This window comes from Scylla paramamosain, chromosome 43, assembly GCF_035594125.1.
Source record: "Scylla paramamosain isolate STU-SP2022 chromosome 43, ASM3559412v1, whole genome shotgun sequence".
In the NCBI taxonomy this organism is placed as follows: domain Eukaryota; kingdom Metazoa; phylum Arthropoda; class Malacostraca; order Decapoda; family Portunidae; genus Scylla; species Scylla paramamosain.
This window is the reverse complement of record NC_087193.1, coordinates 1700001-1718040: the sequence shown is the minus strand read 5'-3', so window position 1 is coordinate 1718040 and position 18040 is coordinate 1700001. Positions and strand designations below refer to the sequence as shown.

Here is an 18040-nt window from a genome sequence, read left to right as displayed (position 1 = left end):
ATCAACAGGATCATATCAGAAGACTGAGATTTGAAAGCATAGACCTTGAGTGTTTGATGGATAAGCTTTCTCATTGTGAAATTCCTAATTTAACCGATAACATAGACACAGATACTGAAATGGTAACTGATGCTTTATATAAGTGTGCCGACTCTAGCAGGTGTGTTGTACTACCTTTTCAGAATTATGATCGGATGGAGATGTGGGAGAGGTTAGTAAACGACCGCGATAATAAGCGAGTTTGGGCAATGATAGATTGGAGAGATGAATATATAGAAAACAGGAATGCTGAAGTTAGACCTTAGGATTTATTATGATGAAATTTATAATCCAGAAGACAGTACAGCTCCTGATCAGAACCAGTGCCAAACAGAAGTATTTATTCCAATTCTTGATGAGCAGATTCAGGTAGATGAAGTGATTACTCAGATGAACAATATGAGACCTAACAAGTCCTGTGGTCCTGACGGTGCCTCTCCTGGTGTTTTGAAATATTTATCCAATCTGTGGATTCTTACATTGACAGCACTGTCAATGTATCCTTGCATCTGCCACCTGCCCATCATCTTGGCGACTTGCCCGCATGTTTAATATTTACAAGAAGGATGATGAAAAGAAGCATGTAATTATAAGGGCATCAATGTAATAAACTCACTGGCCAAATTGTTTGACTTAATCTTAAGCTCACGATTGAGTGGTTGGTTTGTTCCATTGAGAGAGCAGGCAGGCAGCCAGAAGGACAGAGGATGCATTGAACATATTGTGACGCTGCGTTTGATAATGGATATGGCTAAAAAGAAAAAAAAACTTAAGTTATTTGTTACGTTCGTTGATTTTAGAATGCCCTATGACAGGGTGCCCCGTACTGTGTTGTTTATGATACTAAAGAGAATTGGATGCGGGGGCAGTCATGTTAGCAATACTTGTAAGTATGTACACTGTTATACAGAGTGGTGGGCACTCCTGTGGTGGCTACTACAATAGGAGTAAGGCAGGGTTCCCCAACATCGTGTATATTGTTTATCACATACGTGAATTATTTAATTGCCTTGATAAAGAATAATTGTGGTATGAATGGATTTTTTTATTTGGCTGCACATGTTAATGTTAATGGATGATACTGAATTTTTCTCAACTACAAGACACAAATTAAGGTTGTTGGATAAATACTTTAAAAAATACAGAATGCTAGTTAATAATAAGAAAACTCAATTTTTTGCACTGAATTGTTCTCCAGAAGAGGGTACAAAATTTACTGTGGGGGAGATGGTGGTTGAGTGGTGTGACAGCTGTACATATCTTGGCAGTATTTTTACGTGTGATGGATCAGTGTCGTCAGCAGTAGCTAGTCACACCAGGTGTAAAACTACCCATGTATTAAAATTTGTTTCATTCCTTCAGAAGAATAAAGATGTTCCCTTTTATGTAAAGAGGCGAGTGTTTGATGCCAACAATGCTCTATTGGTGTGAGTCATGGCTGGAGGGCAACATAAAACCTGTTTAAAAGCTATATAATTGGTGTGTTAAGCAGCTGCTTGGAGTATGATCGTCAACCTGTTCTGATGTCTGCTATGTCGAGCCTTTTATTTTTCAGAGTTTATGGCGAGATAGACAGCACATGAGGGATGACCCGTGGACACATATTGTTAAGGTTGTTCTTGTCTCCAGCACTCATATGGATAGATATATTGACAGCCTGTTGACAGATAATGTAGACGATGTTGCACAAGGTAAAAATGCTGTAAAACTCTCTATACATAATTCTGTGTCATCGCATAGAACAGTATACAAGACTCTTGACCCTGATCTTACTGTAGATAAAGTGTACTGTGAGAGGAACTACTTTAATGAGTTGCATATGATATCGTATAGTCAATTTCGAGTTAGTGGACACTGGTTAGTAATAGAAACGGGTCGTTGGAATAGAACAGGGCGTGGACAATTGCCTGTGGAGGAACGTTTGTTCCTGTGTGGAGCTATACAAACAGAATTGCATGTGTCAGAGGCGTGTCCGCTCACAGACACCGTCCGTGCCCACTATGGCATTGTGTCTTGGAATCAGTTAATGCATCACTGGGAACACTTCAATGTCAGTAAGATAGCATGTACAATCTTACCAAAGTTTAACTAAGTCCTCCATTAATTTGCTTACTGCCTTCCATTGTTTTACATATATTGTAGTGTAATTTTAATGGTAGAAGTTGCATTTTAATGTATTTTAAATTTGTTCTGTGTTTTATCAAACAATAATTATGAAGATATTTTTGGTGTATTTTAGTGTATTCTTAATATTTGGTGTTGTATTTTAGGATATTTCTAAAGATATTTTGCATTGTTTTAATGTATTCTTATTGTTTTTTGTTGCATTTTAGAATAATTTCAAATATATTTTGCATTGTTTTAGCATATTCTTAATGTTTTGTGTTGCATTTTGGGATAATTCTAAAGATATTTTGCATTGAGTTTTGGTGTATTTTTAATATTTTGTGTTGCATTTTAAGTTTATTTTAATTCATTTAAAATTGAATTATGTGATAATATCATTGTGTTACATTTTAGTGCATTTGAGACGTTATGTATCATAATGAATTTAACTAGGGCTGCCATAGATTATATATTTGTCTAGAACAATAAAAATCTGAATGTGAATCTGTATGTGTGTGTGTGTGTGTGTGTGTGTGTGTGTGTGTGTGTGTGTGTGTGTGTCACTTAGATGTTTTTACAGTCCTGTTTCCCTGATCCAGAGGTCTGAGATGTTACCTCTTTTTGAACAGCCTGTATATTGTCTGTCTATTGGGACAGGCTGGGTTCTGTGTACAGCAAGGGGAACTTGCAGTAAATTTGTTTGTGTTGGCTTTTATTTTCAATATCCTTTCTTTTGTTTTTGAGTGTGCTCCCTTTTCTTTCTATTTTCTTCGTTATGTATGTTTTTATTTGGATTTCAGATGTGACATTTAGTTTTATACAATTAGCATGTATATAACAATTATTTATGAATGAATAGCTATTCTATATTCAAAATAGAGACCTAATACTTTAATTTATATAATCTGAGTCATAGAATTACGTAAAACCTTTTTGTTTTTATCGTTTTGGGAGAGAGCACTTTTTTTTTTTTCTAAAAACATCACTACAGGGAGCATGAGTTTAGAAAAGTTGGAAAGCATTAATCTAAAGGACTGCTGTGTTGTAACTTGGACACCAGAGTGGCAAAGGCTGTGATGCAGGTGATTCAGGTGACAGCAGTGATCTTGAATGTAACTATTGTGTTATCTGTCTCTGTGTCTGCTGGCAGGTTACGTGAGAGCAACATGCCCCACATCCCACCATGGCATCCAACCAACATCACGGCATAGAGGAATTTCAGAAGGCAATTAAACACCAACCAACAGCGGTAAGGAGGGAGCGGTACTATTATTTTTTTTTTAATGATGATGATAATAATGATGATAATAGTAATAATAATAATAATAATTATTATTATTATTATTATTATTATTATTATTATATAATAATAATAATAATAATAATAATAATAATAATAATAATAATAATATTATTATTATTATTATTATTATTATTATTATTATTATTATTATTGTTCTTGTTGCTTTTGTTATTATTATTGTTATTTTTTTTTTATAAAAACAGCAATAATAGTAGTAGTAGTAAAAGTAGTTGTAGGCGCCATCCGACGCTTATTAATATATTGTACTGGAGGTGACTGAAACGAGCTGTGCAGTACGCGCTCTTTGTATTCAGAAGCGGTCAAACCTGCGAATTAACATATTATCACTAATACTGAGAGTAACACAAAGGAGTATATCATAGGAAACACAGGTATTGCAGTACATCATTGTCGTGACACTTCACGTCGTCAATTCCGTACAATATATAAATCAATACAGAGTTACCTACACTTTAGCGGGTTCAGTCGGTTCTACAGATGAACACCACCAGCACAAACACAGCAAGTCGCCCTCTCGTCTGCGTGATCTGATGTACGTCATTATGTTACTTTAAGTGTACTTATATTAACATATCTATCTCTAAAACCTCACAATTTAAGTATCCAATCACTATAAGTCACATTAATTATATTGACACATCATCAAATCCTCATGGTTACATAAATATCCTAATACTATGATGAATACATACACAATGTGGGGAACAGGCGTCCTCTTGGTTGTATGCAAGGGATTACACTTGGGGATTTACCGGGATTTACTCTCCGTGCCTCCCGAGACATGTCTAACTTGTAGGTGTGACTGTCGTGAAGTGGCTTTGGAGTGGGACCCGAGACGCTGCTGGGACCCTACAGCATATGATGTTCATTATGTGGCAGGTGTGTTATCAGCGCTCACGCCACAACAACCAACCCGTCGATGAGAGAAAGAGCTGAGAAGGCAAAAGTAGTTGGGAAATTGCCACCAGGGCCCCCATTCGCAATATGGCATGCCGAGCAATTTTCCATAGACCCAGGCTTGGGAAGGGGGGGGTGATTCACGACGGCAAACACCAAGGGGAAGGGGGGGGGAGCGGGACGGTGACGGCGACACTGACGGAGAGGTGGGGAGGCGTGCGTCCTTATCCTTCGGGGTCGATGGAGGATGGGAGAGGGGAGGGGGGAGGGGGGGATGGGGATCCCATCCCACCCCCCTGGAGCGACTCTGATGGCATGCCATATTGCGAGTGTGGACCTTATCAAGTTGCAGTGGGGAAACCTGACAGCAATTTTCCGTAGACTTCAGTGGCTGTCCATTTCAGGATGGAGACCCAGGCTTGGGAAAGGGGAGGGTGGCGATTCACGACGGCAACACCAAGGGGTGGGGGGGGAGGGAGGGGGGAGGGACGGTGACGGCGACACTGACGGAGAGGTGGGGGGGGGCGTGCGTCCTTATCCTTCGGCGACGATGGAATGACTAAATGAATCAATGATGGTGGGTGGAAAATAATTGAGTGAAAGGAGGGGGGGGGGTGTGGACTGGCGGCCAGACGTGGAAGTCGCCCACACACACGCGTGGTTAGGGGACTGTGACGGCAATGCCGTGTAGGTCGCCCTTTCACGTCCCCCCACCCCCCAACCCACCCACCCAGGGGCGACTCTGACGGCAAGCCATATTGCGATGGTGATCCTGATAGCAATTTTCCATAGACCCAGGCTTGGGAAGGGGGGGGTGATTCACGACGGCAAACACCAGGGGGGGGGGGAGGGGGGTGACGGTGACGGCGACACTGACGGAGAGGTGGGGGGGGGCGTGCGTCCTTATCCTTCGGCGACGATGGAATGACTAAATGAATCAATGATGGTGGGTGGAAAATAATTGAGTGGAAGCGGGGGGGGGGGGTGTGGACTGGCGGCCAGACGTGGAAGTCGCCCACACACACGGGTGGTTAGGGGTCTCTGACGGCGCTGCCATGGAAGTCGCCTTTTCACTCACGTGAATCCTGGAGGGTGGGATGACTGAGTGTTACCATTGCGTGTTCCCTCCGACACCTCAGTACATTCCAAGGTTGCCACCGCTGGATGGTCAAGGTCGGGTGGAAGGGAATGGGGTGGGGGGGAGGACCGCACGTGTCAGGAAAGTGGCAGGCGATGTCCGCCAGGTCCCATGCGGCCTTACGCCGCCAGGAGTCATGCAGGTTTTTTTTTTTTTTTTTTTTTTTTTTTTTGGGCGGGAACGGGAAGTTGAGGGCTTAGAATGGGCCGCCACGTGGACGTCACGCGCTAGTTGCCCGCGCGGATCCTGGACAGTCTGGGTGGCGAGACTTGCCATCACGCGTTCCCTCCGACATCTCAATACATCCCCTATGGTCAAGGTCGTCGCGACAGCCTCACGAGGTTCCGTTACCTGTCCATCGTTTTTACCTGGAGGAAGCGTCTGTGACGGCCAGGGCGGAGTGGCGGCCTCTTCCACTTTCACTGACCGCCAGCGGGGTGGCTGACGTAATACTTATGCCGGATGGTCACCTTATTATTATTATTATTATTATTATTATTATTATTATTATTATTATTATTAGAAAGGTTATGCAGAGTCGATGGAACATTTTATTTTTATTAGGACAAATACAGCTCATTGCTTATTAGGGCAAATACATCTCTTTCATTCAAAACATTTGCGAATTGAAGGCGAAGAGATCATCGTCATCGCTGTCAATGACGGGCGTAGTTTTAATAACTCTAGGAACCAGCTTCTTACGAGGGGCGGCTGGAGCAACGGGGAGTTTTGGTGTGCTGTCGTCCTCTGGCGTGTTAGGGGGAATATTCTTTTTTTTTCTGTTTTCCTGCGACTTCTTCTTCACCTCCTGACCCTCTTTGCCGCCTACTGTCGACTCATCTGACCGTTGCGGCTGTGCTTCGGTCGGAGGTGGCATCAGCGACTCCTGAGGTGGCGGAATCGACTGCGATGTCGGCTGCTGCTGTTGCGACTCCTGTCCTGATGGAGCGTCAGGAGGTGGGCTGGCCGGCAGTGGCGACATGTCGTCATCACTAAAGATCAATTTCTTCTTTGCAGGTTCTGTAACAGACAAGAAAAAAAAAAAAAAAAAAAAAAACGATGAGAACAATGGAAAAGTTTTTATTTCCCCTCCCACTCTCCCTCTTCTTATTCATTGGCAAAGAACGTTAATGTAATTTACAATGGTGAAGATGTCAGATGCTGTGCAAGGTAATGGCGTACTCACCCGCAGTTCTCAAGATGAAACGTTTGTTAGCTTGCTCCATTCTTGGAGATGAGGCTTCGACGTCCGACTGGGTTGAGAGGTGATGGCGAAGTGACGCTTATCCGTCAGCAATTACCCCATATTGACCCCCTTTCCCACCCCTACCCCACCCCCCAATCTACCTTATTACCGCTTTACAGATGTTACGACATCTCGCCCGGCTGCCGGCTGGGCAAAACGTAGGCATGCAATGCGGCATATTACGAAATATTATGTATGCCATACGAGTAATTTTTTTGTCATTATATAGATATTGATGCTTTTTGAAGGTGGCGTGAATAATGCACATTGCACGTTTTAATATATGCCAACTCAGTAGAAGGCAAAAGAACATGCAATAAATGCCACACACGAGGGAATTCAACCCCTGAAGTCGATAATTTAATGTGCTAATTTTCATATGTGGACAAGTTTGCATAAAATGATGTAAGACAGCGGAATTGTATTTGGTATGCAAGTTATAGCTATCGTAATAGCCTATGGTCTGACTTTGAAAATTAAGATAAACAGTAATCCAGTGGCCCATGGTCTTTGAGTCACTCAATGTATTTAGAATGAAAACGCATGGCTTCACCTGTTTTCTGGCAAGATTTATCAGATCTGTCACATGGCGATGGTCGTGACAGCCTAAAAAATAAACTCGATCGCCCAAGATGCCTGCTAGACCGGGTTGTATTTCACGTGCATTCATGACGGCTTATGCGCGGACAATGCAGCGAACGTGACGATAATGATCAATTTCTATGACGCCAGTAGTGTCGGCGAAAAACATTATGACGCGGTTGTGATTACGTCCCTTGGCAAACGACAGATTAATTCTTAGATTTCCTGATTTATCCAGAGGGATGGCATTGTGCACGTCCTCCGTCACAAAGTTAAAGAAACATACTGTCCGACCTTTATTAAATGCATCAAATGTTAGGGAATTACGCGTGTCCAATCCTAGTGACTCAAGGGTCGTGTAAAACAATTTTGACGCGTGATGCGGGAAAGAGCTGCGAACGTTATAAATGGTCGCCCCGTTCACGGTGATATGTACATGTGACAGATCGGCGTGTTGAAAATATAAACCATTCTTATCAATTACGCCTTGTAAGCTGTCCATATCAACTATTGCCATGGTCAAATTTTGAGGTATGATTTGCGCGAAAGGTAATTCGGCAATCAAAGACGTTTGATTGGCGGCTAACACATACGTTTTATTGAGCGTTCTATTAAAAGTGTATTGCATTGGATTTCGAGTCAAGGAGTTATTTAACGATTCTAAGGCGGGCGGATGTGGCGTGACGCGGTCAACCCATAACTTAGCCATCTCGAGCTTAAATTTGAAACTGCTGGCATCTTGGTGTGAATTAAGAATCCATGTTTTGTTAGCCAATTCTAATCGAATTCTCACATCAACAGAGTCAAGCAGATAAGCGTCCAGACTTGATATATCCGAAAACAAAGGCGCAGTCATCGAAATGCCGTGCGTTTTACAATCTTTCATCATTTGTTTCTCGTCTTTATTCCCTCCCGTGAAATAGTCTTCATCAAATTTATTGATTATGCCTTTTGATCCATCATAATTGCGGTGGTAGAAGGCGACGCGACCGATAGAGTCAATTTTATCCTGAGGGATTGTTGTAATCATTTTAATGAAGGCGTGATAGTTGAACAAAGAGGATGACTCCACAAGCTGTTCGTTAAAATAACAAGCGCATGACTTAAACATCGTATTATTCAAACCATTACTAAAAACGACGTGATCGTCATCGTCTAGTGGCGCGCCGTCTGCCTTCGTCGCGCTAACTCGCAATTCTAGAGACAGCGTTGATAGATCCAAAAATTGCCCTGGAATACCAGGCAGTCTAAATTCAATGTAAGGATCGTTGATCCCCGCATGATTATTAGCATTTGCGTCTAAATTAACGGGTAATACGTCCAACTTTCCCCTTGCAGCGACTGACGATTCGATGGTATGCAAGCGATTCACCCGCGGAAAGTTCTCACTCACGGCCGTCAGATAATTGCTCAGGGGGGTGGAGGTCGCTCCACCCTGCACATCCGGACCGTAATGAGTCATCTTTGCGACTAAGCTAAATATTGAAGATATCTGCTTTATAGCAAGTCTTTCTTTTCAGTTGCCTGGTTGGTGGTTTTCTCTTTTTTTTTTTTTTCCGACTCCAACTTTCCTCTTTTTCATTACTCGTCCACCTCGAACTATCCTTTCCCCCACACCCTTCACGGCTGCAACACCTCTATTTCTTAATGATTCGCGAAGTCGCTTCCCTTCTAAAACATCTGTTAATAAACCTTTTCCCATTTGGAGTGCTTCGGGTGCTACAGTGCGCATGAGAAAGGGAATTGCTCTTTTAGCAAAGCCACTCAAAACGGAAAATAGACCGCCACCTCTTCTTGAATGGGGTGGAATAAAAACTCGGATGTCGTCTAAACCTCCACCTTTGCTTTGCGTAAAAAGCAAGTCGTATTCCGCTCGAGTGGGAGGTGTGAACGCTCTCGTCATGATGGTTGTCACGTCATGAATAAGACGTCGAGCATAATCACCGGCTATTTATTTCTGTCTGATATGCTGCTCCCGCTATGATCAAAATAAATAATAACGGTCACCCCAATTAAGGAATACATTTATACTCGATTTGTCAAACACACATCAACTTTATTTTAAAATTTACATGATATAGTTATTCAGACTTCCTCATCAGAATAGTTTCAACTCCAAAAGGTTGAAGTCGCTGCGCCAGCCCTTCCACCATAGGCAGGTAATTATTCCTCCACTCATCCTGGCAGCGACCTCTACATCCCAGTCCTTCCGGGATAATAATTTGCTCTACTTCAGCGTTCGCCATGGCTAGCAGGGCAATCTTTTTCAGGCAATTCTGGAAGTGTTGACGTCGATTCACGCTTGTATCCATCTTGAGTCCTTCCACGTAAGGCAAATCCTTCGACGTCGCGATTGCCTGTCGCGCCTTCTCGTTTCCCTCGACGGCCTCGCCCCAACCATACTGAGTCACGCAGGCCACCAGGTGAGGGAGATTTACGCTTCCTGTGGGAGGCGTGTGGATAATGATACGTCCTGGGTCATCTCTCGTGTCTGCCGTGGCCCGATGAAGCGAGTAGAGTCTCTTTCTAGCTGCATGTGTATTCTCGTATGGGTAAATCGTTTTGAGATCCCGCGCAATCCCACTCGGTTCGGTGAAGACAGCATTTACTGAATAAATGATATAACAGCGGCGGTCGCGGAAGATGCCATCGGTCAGCTTGCCCTCGACCACCTTCATCTTGACGAGTAATTGGAGGGCTGATCCACACGTTGAACCCTCTGTGAGGGGAGTGAGGGGGAAATGTGACATCGCGGACCTTTATTCGCACGTATTGGTCGATATTACACCTTCTGCGTAGTAGAATTTATTCATTCAAATTGACGCAGGTGTTATTTTTTTTTCCTTTGTTGGTGGGAAGGGATGGAGGGCGGGGAACGTATTATTTATTAGGGGATGTGGGTTGGGGGGGGGGGGTGAACCTTTTTTTGACCATAACCCTCATCAATTATCCATCCGTGGGCCTGCACCCCTGACGCGCCTAACACGTGCTCTCATGTATTATTGATGTACTTACTCGTTTACAGAGTAAGATGGGGAGCTTTCTCATTTAATATGCTTCCCAGATGTCACCGACCCCGCCACCTATCAGTTTACTTCGTTGAGTCGTATTTCTGATGGCATCCGCGGGGAGTTGCGCCATGCGAAGTAGCAGTGATAATAATGGACGCTTATCGGGTGAAAGTCTTTTCGCGGCCCCCTTTTCGTGACCGAGTACTCGTATGAGATCAAACACGCTTATGCCAGAAAATGGTGGAAGTAAGTTACCGCGCTCATCCCATGAAATCCCAGGTTTACCCTCCAATAATTTCAAGAGAGATAAACCATATTCTCTAAAGGAAGGAGGAACGGCAACTCGAATCAAATCATCCAAGGGTGGATTGACAGGTGCGCGTGGTGGTGGCGCCACGGTGGCTGTGTCGGGGAGGGTGGCGGCCGGCAGCGAAAGTGAAGTTTTTTTTTTTTTCTTGACTTGTTTTGACGTGAATCGGTGCTGAGTTGCGCTGTCAGTCGGTTTAAACTTACACCTCTCGGCAACTGAGACGGGAACTAAACAATATTCTTTCATCTCTGTAGTAAACTTGTTATTGCCGACACGGCTATCGGGAGTAACGCGGCCAATATGCTGCCACCTCGTTTGGAGATTAGAATGGCTTTCTTCTTGTACACGGGCGTCTTCTTCAAGGCTACAGTGCGAATATCACTCTTGAATTTTTTCAGGCGGTTAATGATGGTATCGTCGTCCGTCAGGCGTCTCTTCAAAAAGTTGGCGAATATTTCCGAGATGCAATTGACTTCGCGCTTATTCAAACTTTGCAAGACCTGCTTCCGCAATTTAGGGGTGACGTGCGAGAGGAGAAAAACCAAATCCTTGTACTTCAATATCAATGGTTTTTCCTCATCCATATCTTATACTAAGTCGTCCGCATCTATCCAGCTGTCAAATTTATCTGGATACCCACACCAGTGGACGAAGTACTTTCTCTTACCTCGCTCGACCTTCGATCGTAATATATCGACCTGGTAATGTGAGGGAAGAGAGGACTTGATTAATTCTTCCCTGTAGAAAGCGCCGGTCACGTCCTCCCCCGCCAAATCCCTTATGAAATAAATAGGGATTTTATGTGAGTAATCCACACGACTTATCTTAAAAAGCTCCTCGGTATTGTTGACGGTATAACCCTTATTGAATTTAAATTGCGTTCGGGAAGCACGTTGCAAGCGTACAATGTCTCCCACGTCTAATTTATGACTGACAACTTTCTTTCCCCTTGGCCGATTTAAATACATTCGTTTAAATTGCTTCCTGACTTGTGACAGTTCGCGGAGGCGGTGAACCTGAGCCGGCGTTTGGTTGCCGCCCAAACCGCGGTGTGGGGTGTGATTGTACGTATTTATTAGGGTGGGCAAGACGTTAATATACGTCAGTGTGTTGTTCTGCGTGAGAAATTTATATATTTTTGTCTTTATGGTTCGGATGACCCTTTCTGCCAAACTCGCCTTTGTTTCACGCGAGTAATTGGAATACAAGGTAATACCTTTCAAAGTTAGATATTTTTTCACTGCTTGATTATAAAATTCGGATCCCTGATCGGTAAAAAGACGCGACACGCCTGTAAAACTCTCCGACTCTAGAACTTTTTTCAGCGCTTGCAGGCTACTGTGTCCGGATTTACTTGTCAGCGTTGCCACTTTCAAGTATCTGCTGAAAACGTCCAGGCAAAACATGATGTATCGGACGCCGCCATTGTGTCTGTGCAGCCTCGCAAAATCAGCCAAATCGCATGTTAAAATGACGGACGGTTTAGGACCGAGAATTTTTCGTCGCGGAAAACGTTTCAGTGTCGGCTTGTGAAGCGTATAAGTGCGGTTGCCCTGCAGAAATGCCCTCACATCGCGGAGTGTTAGATTCTTATCCCTTTTCTTCCCCTCTCTGTAGAGTGCTTGCACACCTAAAGCCGCAGGATTCGTCATATCCCGGTAAAGTTCGTCCAAAACGGCGTTCATAGCAGATAGACTTTCTCACAGGGTGGCTCATCCACAATATTCGTGCGCAGTTGAATTTCTTCGGGTGCGTTCGGGGATAAATCACACAACAAATAACCGTGATCTCGTCTAAGCACGACATTTTTATAAATTTCCACAAAGTGTTTGGCGCGCTCCCTTCCATAAAGTTGCCTGCCCAGACATTCAATTTGATATATATCTCTGTTTTTCATAAGAATGTAATGTGAGGCATTTAAAGTTATTGTTCTAGCATACTTTCCGGGGAAAAAGACATTCTGTGCTATCATTATAACTGACAAATTTTTATGTCTCCCTTTGGTGAAAGCCTCTGCTATCGTTTGAGAATTGCCAGCCGTGAGGAAATTGTCATCTAATATCAGGAGTGTGTGCGTTTGCGGGTCGGCGTATGGACTGTCATCATCCATCACGGGGTCAATAATTTTCTCATGCACTTCGACCTTATCTTGAAAAGGGGAATTCTGCTGCAGCGAATGCGATGAGACGCCACAAATGATAATTCTGTTAAATCCATGCTGATATTTCTCTATAATTTTATTGCAGAGGTGTGTTTTGCCAGAATTTGTATAACCTGCAATAATTATGCGTGCAGGATATCTGAAGAGATTCAGCATCTCTTCGCTAAATGTCTTGTCCATGTTAAGTTCAGAGGGTTACTAAAAGACGCTACGATATGTTTACAGTATTTATTGCTTAACCTTTATTTACATGGTCATGTAGGTAACAGCATAACTAAACTCCCAGCTGCATCCTCATCCCTGCCTTCTAATTATGACATGGATCTCCCCCGACCCACACCTCTTCCTCAACCTCCTCCTCCCTCTCCTTAACCTACCAAAGTACAAATGTTCTTACATTACCTCCTCTTCTTCCGCCTCCTCCTCCTCATCCTCCTTATCCCACGTGGACAGTACAAATGTTCTTACAGCACATGAACAAAATCCCCTTTCATTCCTCTCCTTAACCCCACACTCAAAACAAATGTTCTTACATTACATGAATGGCAGCTGCTAGCGGCCGCGGTCTCTCTCAACCCTTAATTATGACGTGAATAATGTCATGGAATGCCACTCCCGATCACGTCACAGCCCACTCATTAACCCATCCTTCACCTCCCCCTCTTCCTTAGCCTACGTGGTCAGTGCAAATGTTTTTTTTTTTACATTACATGAAGGGCGGCTGCTAGCAGCTGCGTCCCCTCTTTCTCTACCCCTTAATCACGATGTGAATAATGTCGTGGAAAGTCTCTCCCGATCACGCCACAGACCACTCATTATCCCATCCTCCCCCTCCCCATCCCCCTCTTCCTCTTCCACCTCCTCCTCCTCCTCCTCATCCTCATCCACCTCCACCTCCCCCACATCCACCGCCGCCTCCTCTTCCATCTCATTCTCCACATCTCTTTCCCGCGGATCATTGTCGGGGTGATAATACGCCCTTGAGGTGTAGCCATCGACGTGAAAGCGCTTGTCGTCAAAATGTGACAACGTACACTTTCGCATACGAGTGGTACAAATTTGTCCTTTCACATTCCTGATATTATAGCAATCTACCATCCCACATGCGACATTATTAAGTGTTTCCCTATACTGCCGATGCAATATATTTTGCTGAAGGTGAGTTGGAATGCCTTTACCTCGAGATACTTGCTTGTCATCTTCCAACAGCAGCGAATACATCTTTGGCTTTAATATAATCGCCTCTTTGATGAGCGTGGATCCGGTTTCAGATTTCAGCAAGCCTAGTTGACCCTTCCGCTCCCCATTAAAACACGGGTGATCTGAAGCAAAGTTACTGGTGTCGAGAAAATTTGCCATGGGTCCATGTTTCAGTTCATCATTTAAGTTTGTAGGTATGTGCAGACTGAAAATGAAACTGTCAGTATCTTCATAAGCTAATTTAGCTCTCTCCCAATAATTAGCTTTGATGACACGATACCAAAAGTTGTACATGTACTTCTTTGCCACTTCTAAAATATGGTATCCCAAGTAATTTGGCTGCCTGATTTTAATCGTATTCTTACTGTTGACACATATGACTCGGTCCTCGCCTAATTGGTGGACCCTTTTAAAGGATGGATTTCTTGCATACTTCAGGAAAGACTTTCTTTTTGTCACTAATTTCTGCTGGAGGCCATACTTCACTTCAGATAACATGGATCTACCATAAACTGCGTTTGACATCAGTTTGCAAATGCGATTTTTAATGGCGCACGTCTCATTTTTACGCTGAGCGACGTTCCTTTCTATGAAAGCTTTCAGGTATGGAGCCTGTCTGAAGCTATATATAGCATGAACACATTGTATTTCCAGTCCAAGTGAGAGTAAAAGTTGCAGCAATTCCAGACTGATGAGATGATCTTTCAGTCCCTTATGACTGGCCACGAGTTTACGATTTTTCCTCCCCAGCTTACGACCCTCAGCTTCTAACAGTCTTTTACTGTACGGCGAGATGTCATCTTCTGTAATAGTCATGTGTGCGAGGCACAGAGGGAACTCGTCCGTGATCCGAGCCACGTCGGGGGAAACGTCACAGCTGTCTAAATGCAGCCAGTAACCGACGTCACCATCTGTCGCATGATTCTGGATGCCAACTTCAAAAAAATCATCCATCTCTGACTGAGAAAGTTTTTTGATGTCGCCCATAGGCAGGGGGGAACACATAACGCTTGCATATAATGAATTATAGTCCAGATAAAACACATAGGTGCCGGGTCCACCGTCGGGTTCGTGGTTTGACTGCAGGTGTGGCCTGACGCAAGTTACAAAGCCTCCTCGTACATTTCTTTTGATCAGGTGATACATGTTAGGGTCGTAAGGTGGATCAAGTTGAACGCCTGTCGACTTTAAAAAAGCGTCATTAGCATAAGAAGACAGTGACACGTAATGTGACACGTCCAGCCCATAAAATTCATGCAGGTATGATCTATATTTTAGATATGTGTCGGCTAATAATCCCACATCAATCTCACAATACAGTCTTATGTAATCGCCTAAAGTGTGGCAGGATGTCATACTCCACACGCTTTGAGCGTGTTCATATTCTCCAGGTGACAGAGCCTTCCCCTTGAGCGTGTCATAAAATGCCTCGCGAGGTGGCAATTGTCGATCTTCTAAGCGGCCAAGGTCGGTGATGTACTCATAACAAAGAAACTGTTTTTGAGTGCAAATTACACGCTTACATCCTCGGGGAGGTAATTCACCATTTCCTGGGCATAACGCGTGCTATAGCCCGCCTGCACGTGACTCTGAGCGAGATGACCGAGGCCAGCATTCATAATGGAAAGCGTGTCCTGAAACTGCAATTCCTTAATCCTTACTTTCAATAAATGCGATTCTGACTTGGCAAGGATGTCCACGTGCGACTCTGGCAAGTGAAGGTCTTTTATGATTAAGGAGACGTCAAAGCTCATATTATGTGCCAGAGTGATGAGATATTTCCTCATGTCACGACACTGGAGGTTGCATCGCGCGCACAAAGCCCCCTTGTAATTATTTTGTGGTAATGAGTGGTCGTGATGTTTATGAGGTGGGGTTTTCACATTAAAGGGTTGATGGCAGAGCTCGCAGTGACGCTGACGTTTGAAGTGGTCTTCATCCTCCGCAGACATGCTAATTGGATAGCTAACTACACTTTCCTTGATGATTCCCCAAGCATTGGATAGGCTATCAATGAAATTATTCACGGGATCTTCACCGAAATAACTTCTCTTTTCCACGACATCTCCATGCCTATTGATGATGAGATACGAGTATCCAATTGGGTCATGTTCAGCTATCACACTCCTATTCTCCTTAGGTTTTATCATAGTTTCAAAATCAAAAAATGCTAAGTATGCAGGCTGATAGGTGTAGGCAAAATTTTTAAATTTTACTTTTTCACCGTCACCTGGAAAGAGAAGAGTTTGAGTGAAGTCGCAGTGACACTCGTGATCGCTCAAACTGACAGACTTGGGAACTGAGCTGAAACATACTTTGCAAAACTGATGACCCTCTGGGGTGGGGCTGCTTCTCGTCAATTTCCGGTGCAGCTTCTCCACGTCTTTAATGAGCGTCATATGTTTTCCACCTAGTAAAAGGAGTGAGACTACAGTTTTATACTTCTGCGAGCCTTTTCTTGATAATGTTAAATAGTATATCTCACCGCTTTTTGTCAGTGTATAAACGTCCAGAGACAGACAATTTAACCTTTCTAACTGACTCAAGTTCTCCCAAGTCACTGGACTGTCTACTTTTCCGCGCGTGACGTATTTCTCTCCGCCATGCCGTCTCCGTAATATTTTTGGAATTCTTTTCCAAGGTACACCTCGAGCATGAAGTCTGAAAGCCGCCAAACACTGAATAACACAGGATGAATGTCGGCCATCAGGATTGAAAATTTCATTCCCTCCTCGCACGCCTCTAGGATAAGCAACATAATCTCCTATGCCACTACATGCGACGTGCAAGCAATAGTTGATGAAAAAATTCTGTACTCTTGAAATGATAAAACCAGATCCTTCAGTCTCGCTGGTAAGGCTTTCCAGCCGACTGTTCAGCTGATGGATCCATAAATCAACAAGGTCAGGCACATCTTGATAGGTGATCAGTCGTGCTCTAAAAGCAATATGAATGACTCGATGTTCATCCTCGCCTAAGGTAGAGAATTTCACTAGTAACAGAGAAATGTGTGAAAATATTTTCAGGGTGGGGGGGAATGGCGAGCCGTGTGACGTGAAATATGATCTAATTTCCCGTATAAAGAACTCCCTGTATTCGGTAAGTAGACCGAGTGGATCTCTGCTTACATGATCAGGTATGTCATATTGATGTCTGGTGAAGCTCCTCATAAAATTTTCCCTCGAGTCAATTAACCGCGGCTCTTCCGGCATCCCGCGCTCGTCAAGGTCTGCATCCGCCGACTCTCCTGCCATGCTGCGCTCATTGTGGTCCGCCTCCGCTTGTGGCGTGTCTGGGAAGAAAAAATAGAAGTAGCAGCGACAGTTTATTATTATTATTATTATTATTATTATTATTATTATTATTATTATTATTATTATTGAATTGATATTTACCTTGTGTAGGTAGTGAAGGACTTGAAGTCTCGGAAGAATTGAATACGTTCCCCGATAATCCACTCGGTCCCGGCCATGGCGAGTCTTAAAAAAAAAGAATATTAGTAGTGGCGGTGGCACCGTATTTTATTGCTTTATTATTTGTAGTTTTTTTTTTTTTCTCACCTCTTCCCCCGCCTCCGCGTGGGATGTCGCCTTGTGACGTCCGCCGACGTGGGCCTTCTACGCCGCCGTTCTGCTCAACCTCAATCGAGTGTGAGCCTGTACAGGAAGATGTGCTCAGAGCTCAAACTTGTAAAGATTGACAGTCATTTCATCTTTATTATTATACATTCCCGCCAAAATAAGTAATAATGCTTACCAGAAGAAGCAGGATTGCCAACTTCGCAGGTGTGTTCTGGCGGTGGATGTGGAAACAGAAGTCCACCCCGCTCGCATAAATCACACTGGTCTTCCACACATGAGGGGCAGGATGGATTAGTGCGCCATCTCCCACACACTTCACATAAAATCCGCGCCTCTGCTGTTCCACAGTGAACACTCATTTTCTTTTCTTTTTTTTTCTATAACATTGTCAACACTTTGTCCCGGCCGCCATGCCGCGCGGGGAAACACTGAAGCTTCCCGCGCA

At 43.7% G+C, this 18040-nt stretch overlaps 1 protein-coding gene across 2 annotated transcripts in view; it reads left to right on the top strand.

Annotated features, from left to right (window-relative positions):
- The window catches only part of LOC135093398 (serine/threonine-protein phosphatase 6 regulatory ankyrin repeat subunit B-like), a 130645-nt gene that overhangs the window by 12875 nt on the left and 99730 nt on the right, over positions 1-18040 (top strand). For both annotated transcript variants that reach the window (XM_063992661.1, XM_063992660.1), the window contains exon 2: positions 3296-3394. In XM_063992661.1, coding sequence (XP_063848731.1) covers positions 3329-3394 — 66 coding nt within the window. In that variant the 5' untranslated portion in view covers positions 3296-3328. The remainder of the gene's footprint in view (positions 1-3295; positions 3395-18040) is intronic.